The sequence below is a fragment of the Varanus komodoensis genome, unplaced genomic scaffold (assembly GCF_004798865.1).
Source record: "Varanus komodoensis strain SLA01 unplaced genomic scaffold, ASM479886v1 scaffold12, whole genome shotgun sequence".
NCBI lineage: Eukaryota > Metazoa > Chordata > Lepidosauria > Squamata > Varanidae > Varanus > Varanus komodoensis.
In genome coordinates this window covers 29,858,245-29,871,629 of record NW_025335349.1, presented here as the reverse complement: position 1 = coordinate 29,871,629, position 13,385 = coordinate 29,858,245, and the positions used below count along the sequence as shown (strand labels likewise).

General features: G+C 43.0%; 1 protein-coding gene across 3 annotated transcripts in view; it reads right to left on the bottom strand.

Annotated features, from left to right (window-relative positions):
* Nucleotides 1-13,385, bottom strand: part of ANKFN1 (ankyrin repeat and fibronectin type III domain containing 1) — a 302,123-nt gene that overhangs the window by 37,302 nt on the left and 251,436 nt on the right. For all 3 annotated transcript variants that reach the window (XM_044422145.1, XM_044422144.1, XM_044422147.1), the window contains one exon: nucleotides 4,825-4,924. In XM_044422145.1, the coding sequence (XP_044278080.1) occupies nucleotides 4,825-4,924 (100 nt within the window). The remainder of the gene's footprint in view (nucleotides 1-4,824; nucleotides 4,925-13,385) is intronic.

Below are 13,385 nucleotides of genomic sequence, written 5' to 3'. Positions count from 1 at the left end.
AGGTGCTAACCAGGCCCATCGGGCCTCATTATTGTGCCACATAAATTCAGTGTGTGCCCTAAAACACAACCAAGACACCCTGTTGCACATTGCAAGGCGGAAATATTTGTGGGTGGGCAAGCTATCTTTTAAGGGAAAACTGTCTACCACTATAAATCCTTTCACTCAAAAACCCGATATTCTTATTGCAGAACCCCTCATCAGTTTTTAGGGGTTATCTGGAACATGGTGTGAAGTTATCAGACTCCACAATTTACAGCAATGAGATTCAGTGTAATGGCCACCTGAATCAATTGGGTTATTTTGGATTTGCCCTCATTTAACAGAGCATCATTTTGTCTAGCATATCTGTGGCACTGTTTACATAAAATTAATTCCTTTTAAATATTTACATTTGTAATTAGTTACAAACATTAATCAGTGGATTTAGTGAAATGAAAGATCCCCAGAGAGCTCTTTGGAAAGAACTGACCTCTTATCAAAATACAAAGAAGAAGAAAAATCAAACTGAGCACTCTTAGTGATGAAAGAAGACATAATCCAGCCATTTGTGTAACTTTCGTTTAGAGGCCAATTCTTTGAGGTACAGAGGCAGGTAGGTTAAATTGGGATGGAGAACTGCCAACATATTAAGGAATTTCAGCTCTGCCTTTGCTATTAAAGAGTCAATAACATTGTTTTCTAAATTAAAATATACTACACTTGGACTACAGATAAATTCCACTGTAAGAAAACAACACAGCTGACTTTTTGAGTGCCTGCACTGCAAGCTATTCAGGGATACAGATTTCATAAAAAGTGAAATATTCTCCAGTGTAAAATGGAAATTTCCTGAGGGATCTTGGCTATAGGTCAGCTGTTTTTAATGTGATTACAATACAATACGATCCTATACATGTCTACTGAGAAATCCCACTGACTTTAGTGGAGCCAACTCCCAGACTGGTGGCTATAGGATTGTGCCTTATTTAGACTATTCACTAGACCAATCCTGAAAAGTTTGGGGTTTGCACTTGGCACATTCTCAAAGGACACCTGCTCCCAAATTAACTCCCTGCTCCTCAGTTCGCTTCCTGCTTCACCTGGTAAAGCTTGGCTCTGTGTCTGTTCCCAGAGGTTAGGCTAATATACACAGGAGCGTCTCTTTTTAGAAAGCAAACACCTTCAAGCACACTGCAATCCTATGCTCACTACTTGAGCTACTCAGGAAGGAGGAGAAAACTGAGATGAGGAAGCACTATTTCCTTTGCTCTATTGGCCCAAAGATGGAGGGACATCTTTTCCCCTTTCTGCTTTTTCCTTATAGTTTTTGTTTTTTAAACTCTACCCTTCACAATGCAGGAATGATCTGGGAGAGTAACAGGAGCAACACACGATCATAACTCTTTTTCCTTTGCATGTGTCACCCCTATGAAATATTGGTTCAGTCCAAAGGGGTGGGACTAAGAAAAATTGGGACTGTGGATGAGAGGTTTGAATCAGAAAGAGTGGGAAGGTTGAAGAGGCAGGTGTCTCTGCTGCTGCTGCTTAAACTGCTAAGGCCCTTGCTGACTTGATCTTTGTATAATTCCTATATGCTTGTGTTGGAGGGTTGAATGCACATAGTGAACTGATTCTTCTGGGTTATGGATACTCAACCCAATTGAGGAAGACATCTTGGATTTTTGTTTGAGCTTGAATTCAAAAGAACTCTTGCACTTTGCAGTTCTACAAGCAACTTCTGTATTAGTGCCATTTCTGAGGATTTGGGTGTACAGGTTGTGGCATTTTGTTGTTATAATTTATCGTGTTGTCTGTTATATAATTGTGAATAAGAAGAGACCTACTTGGTGAAATTGTGTTGGCAATGTTCAACAATAGATCTCTGAGTAAGCAAATAGCCCCATAGAAACTGTAAGTGCTACAAAGGCATTCTGTCTCCATTTTCCATCTCGGTGTGAACCAGAGCATTCTGCTTTGGGTGAGTGATTGTGTGACCCCAACACTAAAATGGTCACCCTCATCCATGCTCTGCTGGAGTCTGCCCACTTAAGAGTTCTAGGTTGTTTGATGCTATACTTCTCTGATGCAGGGCTTTTCTACATGAAACATTTACTGTGTGCTTGTCATACTGTATTCATGTTTGTTCATAGGTTCTTTAGATGGGGTGTGACCCTGCAGTTTTGCTTCTGTGTCTAACCAGCACTTTTGCTGAGGGTTTTTTTTTAAGAACAGGGCAAATGCTGCATTTAATTATAAATGCAAAAGAACACATGATTCCCTTTTCTGTATTCTCCTATTCCACAGCATCACCTAGAGGTTAGGCAGCAGACAAGCTGGAAAGCAAGCTGCTTGTCGGGTGCTCAGATCTCAACTTCTGTGATGAAACCAACAAGAGATACCTCCAGTTAACAGCCTCTCATTAGTAGGAAGTGACACATTAAAGACAGAGTGACTTCTTCTATCTTTCCTGTATCCTGGTTCTTTCCATTCTACCAGGTTTCCATGGTGAACCCTATATGTGTATTTTTCTTTCAAATCAGACACTCCAACTCTCTTATCATGGCCCCAAAAGCCTTAGCATTAGCAGGGAGGCACCAGCTGTGTCGAGCATGCATTTTTCCTCGGGGCCTTTTGGCTGCCATTACTTCCGGCCTATGTACGGACAGTTTGGTTCCATTCCCATTCCCAAATGGAACCCTCTCCTTATCTAGAAGCCCAGCTTGTTCCAGACTGTCCCCTAACCTCTGTGCCTTCATACCCCTGGTTTTGCCTCTCTAGCTTGTTCTGTGAGTAGAAAAAGTGCCCAGGAAGATCCTGGCTTTCAAAAGACTACCTAAATAAAATCAATCAATCAAAGACTTAAATTTAACTTCCAGCAGCAGTCAGGCAGAATGAGGCATCTCACAGGTTCCCACCTAACAGCTAAAGTCTGATGGCCTCCCCTTCCATCGCATTTAATGGCACGTTCATGGTTTATACTTGAAAGCAAAGCAGCTTAAATATACTTACCCACGTACATGGATTCAGAGGGATTTACTCCTAAGTTTGCATGTACTGTATAGTTCCTTCTGAGCTGCTTATGGCCTGTGGGGTTGCTGCCAGGTGTGGGGTGGAAGAAGCAGAGGCGATCTTTGCTTCTCTGTCCTCCTGCTTTTATTTTATGCTCAGGACAGGCCCCTGAGCCTTGAATGGTTACAGGCTCAGAGACGCCAAACGAGCCTAGGATCTCCAGGATCCTCTCTAGGATCATGGGATTGCTTTTTAGAGCGCAATCATATGTTTGCTTAGAGAACGGGTCTTTTCTTTGTCTAAACATGCATAGGATCACACCTTATTTTTATGTTGTTATGATAACAATGAAAAATAAAAGCCACATGTCCAAAATTAATGCTTGTCAGGCATCAACTGTTCTTGTGCTTGTTGGCCAGAACTAGGAATAGGTGAAAGAGTTGTTTGATTGCATTTTAATGCTAATATAGTAAAATCACAGCTCCTGAATGTGCACGTTTGGTGATAGTCACACATTTCTGAAAGTGCAATGCAGTGTACAAATAACACATACAAAACTGTGCATAGCAAGGTACATGGTGCACAAAAATGGAGCAGACAGGCAAAAGAGTGCACAGAACGTAGAAACGGAGAAGTGAATACAAAAAAGTAGGCATTAGGAGAAATGTCCATGAAACACAGAAATGTGTTTGGGCAGCCCTTCTTGGGGAAAAATTGAAGTGATGTCAAAACAGGAGGAGACAAATTGGTGGGAAAATGAGAAACTGCAGATCACACTCAACAGGTTTGTCTGTTCCTAGGCGGAACAACCAGAAGCTTGGCATCACAGAGCAAGTAATTAGTTAGGATGCATTCTGCACATTTTCTTCTCCACAAGTAAAAGGGGTGGACAAGAGGCATGCAGCATAGTCTACCAAGATATAAGTCCTTTTATGTTCGGCAGTAATTACCCCCCCCCCCCCAGTTAAGGGTATATGGCACTGCAGCCTTAGGCTTCCTTGGGAGTCCAGTCCATTGAATTCAATGACATTTCCTTGCATAGGATTGCACTACTATCCTCTCCTTCCCTCCCTCCCTTTGTATGTGTTTGTATACAAGCTGGAAAATGAGGAAAGGACATGAAATATCTTGGATAAAGCCTTCACTATCCTATTGGAAGCTATCACCTTGGCTTATATTGTACTCCTGAGTACTTAATAGTACTTCAGATGGTGCAAAATAGAGCTGCCAGGATGCTGTTGGGGACTGGTCGTTATTCTCATATAACCCCAGTCCTCTATCAGCTCCATTGGCTTCCCATCGAAGTCCAGGTTCAACTCAGGGTGCTGGTTATTACAGGATACCTAAAGGAACGCCTTTTTCCCTACATGCTCTCCCGCCCCCTAAGATTGGCAGCAGAGGCCCTCCTCCGGGGACCCTCTTTGAAAGAGGTCAGGAGACAGAGTACTCGGAGGAGGGTCTTCTCTGTGGTGGCACCCCGACTATGGAATGCACTCCCTAGAGAGGTCCTCCTGGCGCTGTCATTATATATTTTTCTGCGCCAGGTCAAGACCTTTTTATTTGGCCAATACTTTAACACATAATTTTAATTGTGAAATTATTTATTTAATTTATTTTAATGATGCTCAGTGTGGAATAGTTAATTTATCATATTTTATTGAAGTTCTGAAATAACGTTGTAAGCTGTCCAGAGACGACAGTAATGTATGGCACACAATTTTTTCAAACAAACAAACAAACAAACAGTTTCTCTGTAAAGGCTGAGGGTTATGTACCAGATTCACATCTGGGAGTTTGAACTGTAAAACTAGATTTCTATGGTGTCAGACAAACCTTTTCAAAGTCTTCACAAACTTGTTTGAAGAATGGAACAGATGCTTCAGGCTTCTTGAGACAGATTGCTTGCGACCAGCATTTTGCAGTTTAGAACTATCTAGAGTAGAGACATCAGAAGAAAAAAGGGGGAAATCAATAAAAAGCAAGAAAAAAGGAAAAGGAAAGGCAAAACAAGCAAAGCAAAGAAGAACAGTATGCATATGTGGAAAACAGGTGAAGTTAAATTTTGCAGAAATGTTATGCAGCCCATATTTTTCTTTTTAAACAAACATTTGAGCCTGCTGTTGCTTAATTAAATATATTAATTTTTGCTTTGGTTTTTTTGCTGTTGTGGTGGATACTTCTAGCTTTCAAAGTGTTTATATTGATACACAAATTGTTAAAGGCACTTATTGATAATTTCCTTTGATATATATATTGTGATCCACTTTGAGCAACTTTTGAAAGGAAAAGGTGCTTGTTTTTTTTTTAATCTAAATAAATCATTTCAGTGGCTACAACGGCAACAACCAAGAAATGCTTATTGGCATGAAATGCGTATTCATGGAGAAGGCTTCAAGATGCTCCTTTGATCCTCCCTCCCTCATTTATAACCTGCCCTTCCACTATGGATTCAACCGTCATGAAAAGTGGGGGGGGGGGACTAAGAGAAAATGACAGCTGATTCAGATGAGTGCTGTTTTCCCCTATATGGGCCTCACAGTACCTTGTGGGACACAATTTACATTGCAAACATGGGGAAAGGTATATAAGAGTGCGTTTCTGCTTCTGATCATATTTGATCAGAATATGATCTGCTTCTGATCATATTAGCACTGTTCTGATCATATTTGGAGAAGACCCATTCCCCACATATACACAGCTGCTGTAAAGCCATAGCAAAAGTAAAATCCATAGTTCTCCCGTAAACCATGTCATTTGGTCCTGAACTTTGAAATCTCCCCCAGAAGGTAAAGTTTCCCCTTGACGTTACGTCCAGTCATGCCTGACTCTAGGGGGCGGTGCCCATCTCCGTTTCCTAGCCAGCGAGGGAGCCAGCGTTTGTCCTCCGTCTCCGTGGTCATGTGGCCGGCATGACTAAACACCAAAGTGCACGGAACGCTGTTACCTGCCCACCGAAGTGGTACCTGTTTATCTACTTGCATTTGCATGCTTTCGAACTGCAAGGTTGACAGGAGCTGGGACGGGGCAACGGGAACTCACCCCGTTGTGCAGATTCGAACCAGCAACCTTTCAATCAACCAGCACAGCAGCACAGCAGTTTAAACCACTGCACCACCCACATCTCCTGCATTCCCAGAAGAGAGGAAGCCTAAACTTGACACAAGGTTCCCTTTTTATTCTTGGAGAGTATGGGATGGACTTGGGCATGCTCTTTCAAAATCTCTGATGAGCCTAAAAACTGCTTTTCAGACTCGATGGAATATAGAAAAGCTTCATTCTGGCAGAAATCCCTTCTGATTAACACCAATTTAAAGGACAGCTAGGAAACTCGTGTGTACCCTAGCAGGCTTTGTCTTGGAAAGGAAAAGCTGAACATAAGCTACTGAATTCTCTTCTGCAAGAGAGGCTGGTTACTCGATCAGTCGGAACCCAGTTGTTTTGATTGACAAGATAACGTTTGTATGAGGAACCAGGTTAAATTTGAGACTGTTATGAAGCTCATCTTTCTTTTCATCTGAAGGAGTTGAAAAAAACCCCCCATGATGCAGTATTAGGAAGAAATACAGAGAAGAGGAGATGATATTTCCTAATGTTGTTGTGCTAAAAGTAGACATCCGTCTTCATCTTCTTAACAAATTTAAATACATTTGTTCCCAGAACTCCTATCTGTAAGCATTTTGCATATTTTGTTAAAAAGATTAAAACGCAGATACAATTCCACCCTAATTTTCACACTGAACATGATGGAAATGATGTACAACTTTAGCATCATTATCCTGTTCAGCTGCTCAAAAGATCAAAAAACATTCAAATGGAGATAAGCTTTCTTTATTATAAATATTCTGGATGAAGGGAGGAAAAGTTCTGGGATCCACATGGTACTTAAGCTTTTTAAATGCCATATAAAATGACTTGAACTTATCCAGCAGTGGCCATGATATATTGCCTGAGCCTACCTGTTGTTGTTGTTGTTAGCCGCGAATTCGTGCCCGACCCATCGCGACCCCATGGACAACATTCCTCCAGGCCTTCCTGTCCTCCACCATCCCCCGGAGTCCACTCAAGCTCACACCAACTTCTTCAGTGACTCCATCTAGCCATCTCATTCTCTGCTGTTCCTTCCTTCTTTTGCCATCTATTGCTCCCAACATTAGACTCTTCTCCAGGGAGTCCTTCCTTCTCATTAGGTGGTCAAAGTATTTGAGTTTCATCTTCAGGATCTGGCCTTCTAAAGAGCAGTCAGGGTTGATCTCCTCTAGGACTGACCAGTTTGATTGCCTTGCTGTCCCAGGGACTTGCAGGAGTCCCCGCCAGCACCACAATTCAAAGGGCTCAATTGTTCGGCGCTCAGCCTTCCTTATGGCCCAACTTTCACAGCCATACATTGCAACTGGGAAAACCATAGCCTTGACTATACGCACTTTGTTGGCAGGGTGATGTCTCTTTTTTTAGTATGCTATCTAGATTTGCCAGAGCTTTCCTCCCCAGGAGCAAGCATCTTTTAATTTCTTGGCTGCAGTTCTCATCTGCGGTGATCTTGAAGCCCAGGAAAATAGAATCTGTCACTACCTCCATTTCTTCCCCATCTATTTGCCAGGTAGTGAGAGGACTGGATGCCATGATCTTAGTTTTCTTAATGTTGAGTTTCAAGCCAACTTTTGCACTCTCCTCCTTCATCCGCATCAAGAGGCTCTTTAGTTCCTCTTCACTTTTTCCCATGAGAGTGGTATCATCTGCATATCTGAGGTTCTTGATATTTCTCCCAGCAGTTTTAATTCCAACTGGTGATTCATCTAGCCCCGCCTTTCTCATGATGTGCTCTGCATATAAGTTAAATAGGCAGGGCGACAGTATACAGCCTTACCGAACTCCTTTCTCAATTTTGAACCAATCAGTGGTTCCGTGCCCAGTTCTCACTGTTGCATCTTGACCTGCATATAGGTTTCTCAAGAGACAAATAAGATGGTCTGGTACTCTCATCTCTTTAAGAACTTGCCACAGTTTGTTGTGATCCACACAATCAAAGGCTTTAGCATAGTCAATGAAGCAGAAGTAGATGTTTTTCTGGAACTCCCAAGCGTTCTCCATGATCCCGTGTATGTTGGCAATTTGATCTCTAGTTCCTCTCCCTCTTCGAAATCCTGCCTGTACTTCTGGTACTTCTCGGTCCACATACTGCTGGAGCCTAGCTTGTAGGATTTTGAGCATAACTTTGCTAGCATGTGAAATGAGTGCAATGGTGCTGTAGTTTGAACATTCTTTGGCATTGCCCTTCTTTGGGATGAGAATGTAAACTGACCTTTTCCAATCCTGTGGCCACTGTTGAATTTTCCAAATTTGCTGGCATATTGAGAGTAGCACTTGTACTGCATCGTTTTTTAGGATTTTGAATAGCTCAGCTGGAATACTGTCTCCTCCACTAGCTTTGTTGTTGCTCAGACTTCCTAAGGCCCATTTGACTTCACATTCCAGGATGTCTGGCTCGAGGTCAGTGACCACTCCATCGTGGTTATCAGGGATGTAAAGCTATTTCTTGTATAGTTCCTCTGTGTAATCTTGCCACCTCTTCTTAATCTCTTCTGCCTCTGTTAGGTCCCTGCCATTTTGGTCCTTTATCATGCCCATCTTAGCATGAAACGTTCCCTTCATATCCCCAATTTTCTTGAAGAGATCTCTGGTCCTCCCTATTCTATTGTTTTCTTCTATTTCTTTGCACTGTTCATTTAAGAAGACATTCTTATCTCTTCTAGCTATTCTCTGGAATTATGCATTCAATTGGATGTATCTTTCCTTTTCTCCCTTGCCTTTCGCTTCCTTTCTTTCCTCATCTATTTGTAAAGCTTCCTCAGACAGCCATTTTGCTTTCTTGCATTTCTTTTTCTTTGGGATGGTTTTAGTTGCTACCTCTTGTACAATGTTGTGAACCTCCGTCCATAGTTCTTCAGGCACTCTGTCTATCAGATCTAATTCCTTAAATCTATCTGTCACCTCCACTGTATACTCATCAGGGTTATGATTTAGGTCATACCCGAGTGACCTAGTGCTTTTCCCTACTTTCTTCAATTTAAGCCTAAATTTTGCAATGAGAAGCTCATGATCTGAGCCACAGTCAGCTCCTGGTCTAGTTTTACTGACTGCATAGAGCTTCTCCATATTTGGCTGCAGAGCACATAGTTGATCTGATTTCTGTGTTGACCGTCTGGTGCTGTCCATGTGTAGAGTCGTCTCTTGGGTTGTTGGAAAAGACTGTTTGCTATGACCATCGTATTCTCTTGACAAAATTCTACCAGCCTTTGCCCTGCTTCATTTTGTACTCCAAGGCCAAACTTGCGTGTTATTCCGGTTATCTTTTGGCTTCCTACTTTAGCATTCCAATCCTCCATGATGATAAGGACATCATTTTTGGGTGTTAATTCTAGAAGATGTTGTAGGCCTTCATAGAACTGGTCAACTTCAGCCTCTTCAGCACCAGTGGTTGGGGCATAGACTTGGACTATTGTGATGCTGAATGGTTTGCCTTGGATTTGAACTGAGATCATTCTGTCATTTTGGAGATTGTATCCCAATACTGCTTTTCCTACTCTTTTATTGACTATGAAGGCTACTCCATTTCTTCTGAGGGATTCTTGCCCGCAGTAGTATACCTGATGGTCATCTGAATTAAATTCACCCATTCCTGTCCATTTTAGTTCACTGATTCCCAAGATGTCAATGTTCAGTTCTTGTCATCTCTTGTTTGACCACATCCAGCTTGCCTTGATTCATGGATCTTACATTCCAGGTTCCTATGGAGTATAGATCTTTGCAGCATCGAACTCTCCTTTCACCATCAGATACATCAGCAACTGAGTGACCTTTCGGCTCTGACTCAGCCGCTTCATTCTTTCTGGTGCTACTAGTACTAGCCCTCCGCTCTTCCCCAGTACCATATTGTACACCTTCCGACGTGAGGGGCTCATCTTCCGGCGTCATATCTTTTTGCCTTTTGGTACTGTCCATGGGGTTTTCATGGCAAAGATACTGGAGTGGGTTGCCATTTCCTTCTCCAGTGGATCACGTTTTGTCAGAGCCCTCTGCTATGACCTGTCCGTCTTGGGTGACCCTGCATGGCATAGCTCATAGCTTCATTGAGCTACGCAAGCCCCTTCGCCATGTCAAGGCAGTGCCTACATAGCTATAAATCAAGAAGGTGAGTCATCTTTGTGACATTGGAAAGGGGTGGGCCTGCAGTCAAATGGGTGACCACATGTGGAAGCAGAGCAGGAGGCTGGACCTCCATTCCATTCCATTCCATTCCATTCCATTCCATTCCAGAGCCTTCACCCTCTTGGGGCAGCCAGTAGTTAGAAAACAATCTTCACATATTCTGAGACTCACAATGGTCCAGTTTGGGTTGATACAAGTCAAACTGGAAGCCACTTGCATTTTTTGCAGGCACAAGTCTCCAGTATGCAACAGATTTCCCCCACCTACAAGCACTTCCTAACCCATTCAAAGAAGAGAGCCTTTCTATGTATACATCCATCCAGGGCTTTTTTGGTCATAGAACCCACTGAAGTGATTTTGAACAGTGTAGCAGATCAGCGGCGAACATTATTAGCATAGTGCCTGCGGGCTGCTGTTGTGTCTGCCATCTGCCTTCTGATAGTGAGAGATAGCTGCTTGGGACCGGCTTGGGATTGGTGTGTGTGCTTACTGCCGGCCTGGAGGTGAGTTCCGGCACTTTTTTTTTTTTTACAAAAAAAGCACTGCATCCATCTATGTGTTTGCAGTTGCACTCTCAAAGGGAGTAGCCTATCAGAGTGCATATGGGGCTCTGCATTGGCATGAAGATCTTGAAAAAGTGAAGGACCACAAGGAATTCAGAAGACTATGTCAAGGGAACTGTGGAAAGATGGACTGTCTGGACTGAATGTTGGAAAGAGGTGAAGGCTGGGGCAGAGTTCTGCTGTGCACAAAGAAGGCAGATCAGGGCAGTGGGAAGAAATGGAGATAAAGGTTTTTGGAAAAGCATAGACAGTACAAGCCTATATATACCTACTCGGATGTGAGCTCCTCTGAGTTCAGTAATGTGTATTGGCTTTCAGCCACAGTATATATTTGGCTGAATAGATCCTAGGCTTAAATGGGATTTAGCTCCTCAGTACATTTAGGCAGAATTGCCACCACAGGTGCAATGCATAAAAATAAGGCATGCTCCCAATGTTCTGCCACATTCGAGAACCTGTCTAGTCATTTCTCTACAAGGAATGTCTCCTGACAATGTTGCTTAGTATTGTGAGCTGGTCCTGTCCCTCTTTTCTTCAGGTCATCAAACTCAAGACAGTATTTTGAAGTATAATTCTTTTACCAAAATGTAACAGTATAATTAAACTTCTAGCCAATTGAGGGAGAAACATCTACCCATGCAAAGAGTTGTTATTGTTGCTGAAACAGAGCCTAGAAGATCACTATGCGCAGGGGCCATCTTAATGCTGGGCCTTCAGGAGTAAGCAGGTAGCAGCCACAGCAATAAATAAGTCAGTTTGGGTGGGATGTTAAGGAAACCCAGGCTTTTAGAAGGAGGCCAGTTCAGGAGTCAGAGTGCACACAAGTCGGAGTACGCAGAAGGAGACATGCTCATAAGCTTCACTCCTAACATCCCAGCGTGCTCTGGCTCCGCTTCAGGCCTTTGTGTGTATAGCGTCAAGGTCTTCCAGAGCCCCTCTGGGTGTTCAGCCAAGGGTGCTTCTAAGCAACCCACGATCAGAAATCCTGATCGTGTGGCTTTCCCGATGCCAGGCGGCTCCTAACTGTGCTCAGCTGCACATGTGCAGCAGCCCTTTTCCGCCATTCATGTTGAACGTATACCGGTCTGAAGTGGAGCCAGAGCATGCAAGGATGTTGGAGGAAGGGCTCCGCTGCTCACACCCTCTCCCTTCCTGAAACCCCTCGTGTACCTGCTGTGCTTTGCATAAAACATCAGAAGGGAAAACAAAACCATCTGACACGTGACCGCACCAGTTTCGACACAGATATTTTCAGCTTTGCGGCAAATAGGTTTTAGGCATATAAATTCCATGCATTCTAGGAAAAATTTAGGAACCAGCTTGGCATACAGGAGCCCTGACTTTCGAACAAGAAAGCTTCATGATATATCAAGAAACAGTATGCAATTATACCAGTAACATAAACAACAGGGCATTTTTAAAGTTGCGAAGTATGCTGTAGTCATGGCTTGGCTGTGCTCCACCAGCATTTTAACGACCCATAATAAAGAACCAACACAAGGGAACTGCCACAACTATTCCCACCCTGTCGATTGCTTTTGTTTTTACAATCTTGTATAAACAGGGACCAGAAAATACTGAAGTGGGATTAAAAAATAATTTGGGATCCACAGGAAGAAGGCTTTTGAACAGCCTGCCATTTAATTAGCTAATAAATAACATGGTGTGCTAATTGTATGGCAGCAATGCTATATTCCAAAGCGAAGCAGCATCAATAAATGATAAGGCAAACCAGCCATGAGGCCCCATTACGAAAACCCGCATGCAGGCATTTCAGTGAGCAGCTTAGGTAGCAGGCAGCACGTAGATATCTGACAGAAGAAACACTTCAACCTGTTCTGTGCAAGCAGTTACGAAGCAATTTTTCCAGCAGAGGCAGAAATGGGGGCAGGTGGAATGAGAAACCATAAAAGGTTTCTGGCAGGTCAAGGTGAGCCTGTGCAGAGGCTCATGCTGTGGATGGGTTTGGAACACCTTTCCCTGAAGGCAGATCTGCAGCGGATGAGACAAATATGACTGGGTCTTTCTGCAAGTTGGGAAAGAACAGATGACGTGCGTGCTAGCATGAACTTGCCTGGGAGCCCTCACCCAAATGTAATAAATTGGAATAGAGGCCCACTGGGGCCCAAACCCTAAAAATGCAGTAAATAAATAAAGTATTTGCAGATTGCTATGCTTTGTGTCCTGTAGAGGAAGCCACAGCCTTAAATTTAGAAGAGCAGAACATGGCTGCCAAGGGCAGAACCATTTGAAAGGCACTCATTTGTAAGGCAGCCATAAGCTGAAGCCCCCAGCAACAATGCAATGTGCTATTGTGTTTTTCTCCTGCTGTTTCTATATTGCATTTATGTCCTGATTTTTCTCCACTTGTAAGGAACGCAAGGTGACTTACAAGATTCCCCCAGCAGAGCTGGGAAAAAAACCTCTTTCCGATGTTGCAAAGAGCTGCAGCCAGTTAGGGTTGACAATATTAGGCTAGGTGGATCAAAGCTCACTCAGAATAAAGCTGCTCTTGTGCTAATGTAGAATTTTTTCTATACATATACAACTCTCAGTACTCTGAAAAAGATAAAAGGCCATGGCCAGATATTTAATGTCTGGTTCTAAGGAACATTTTCTCAGGAT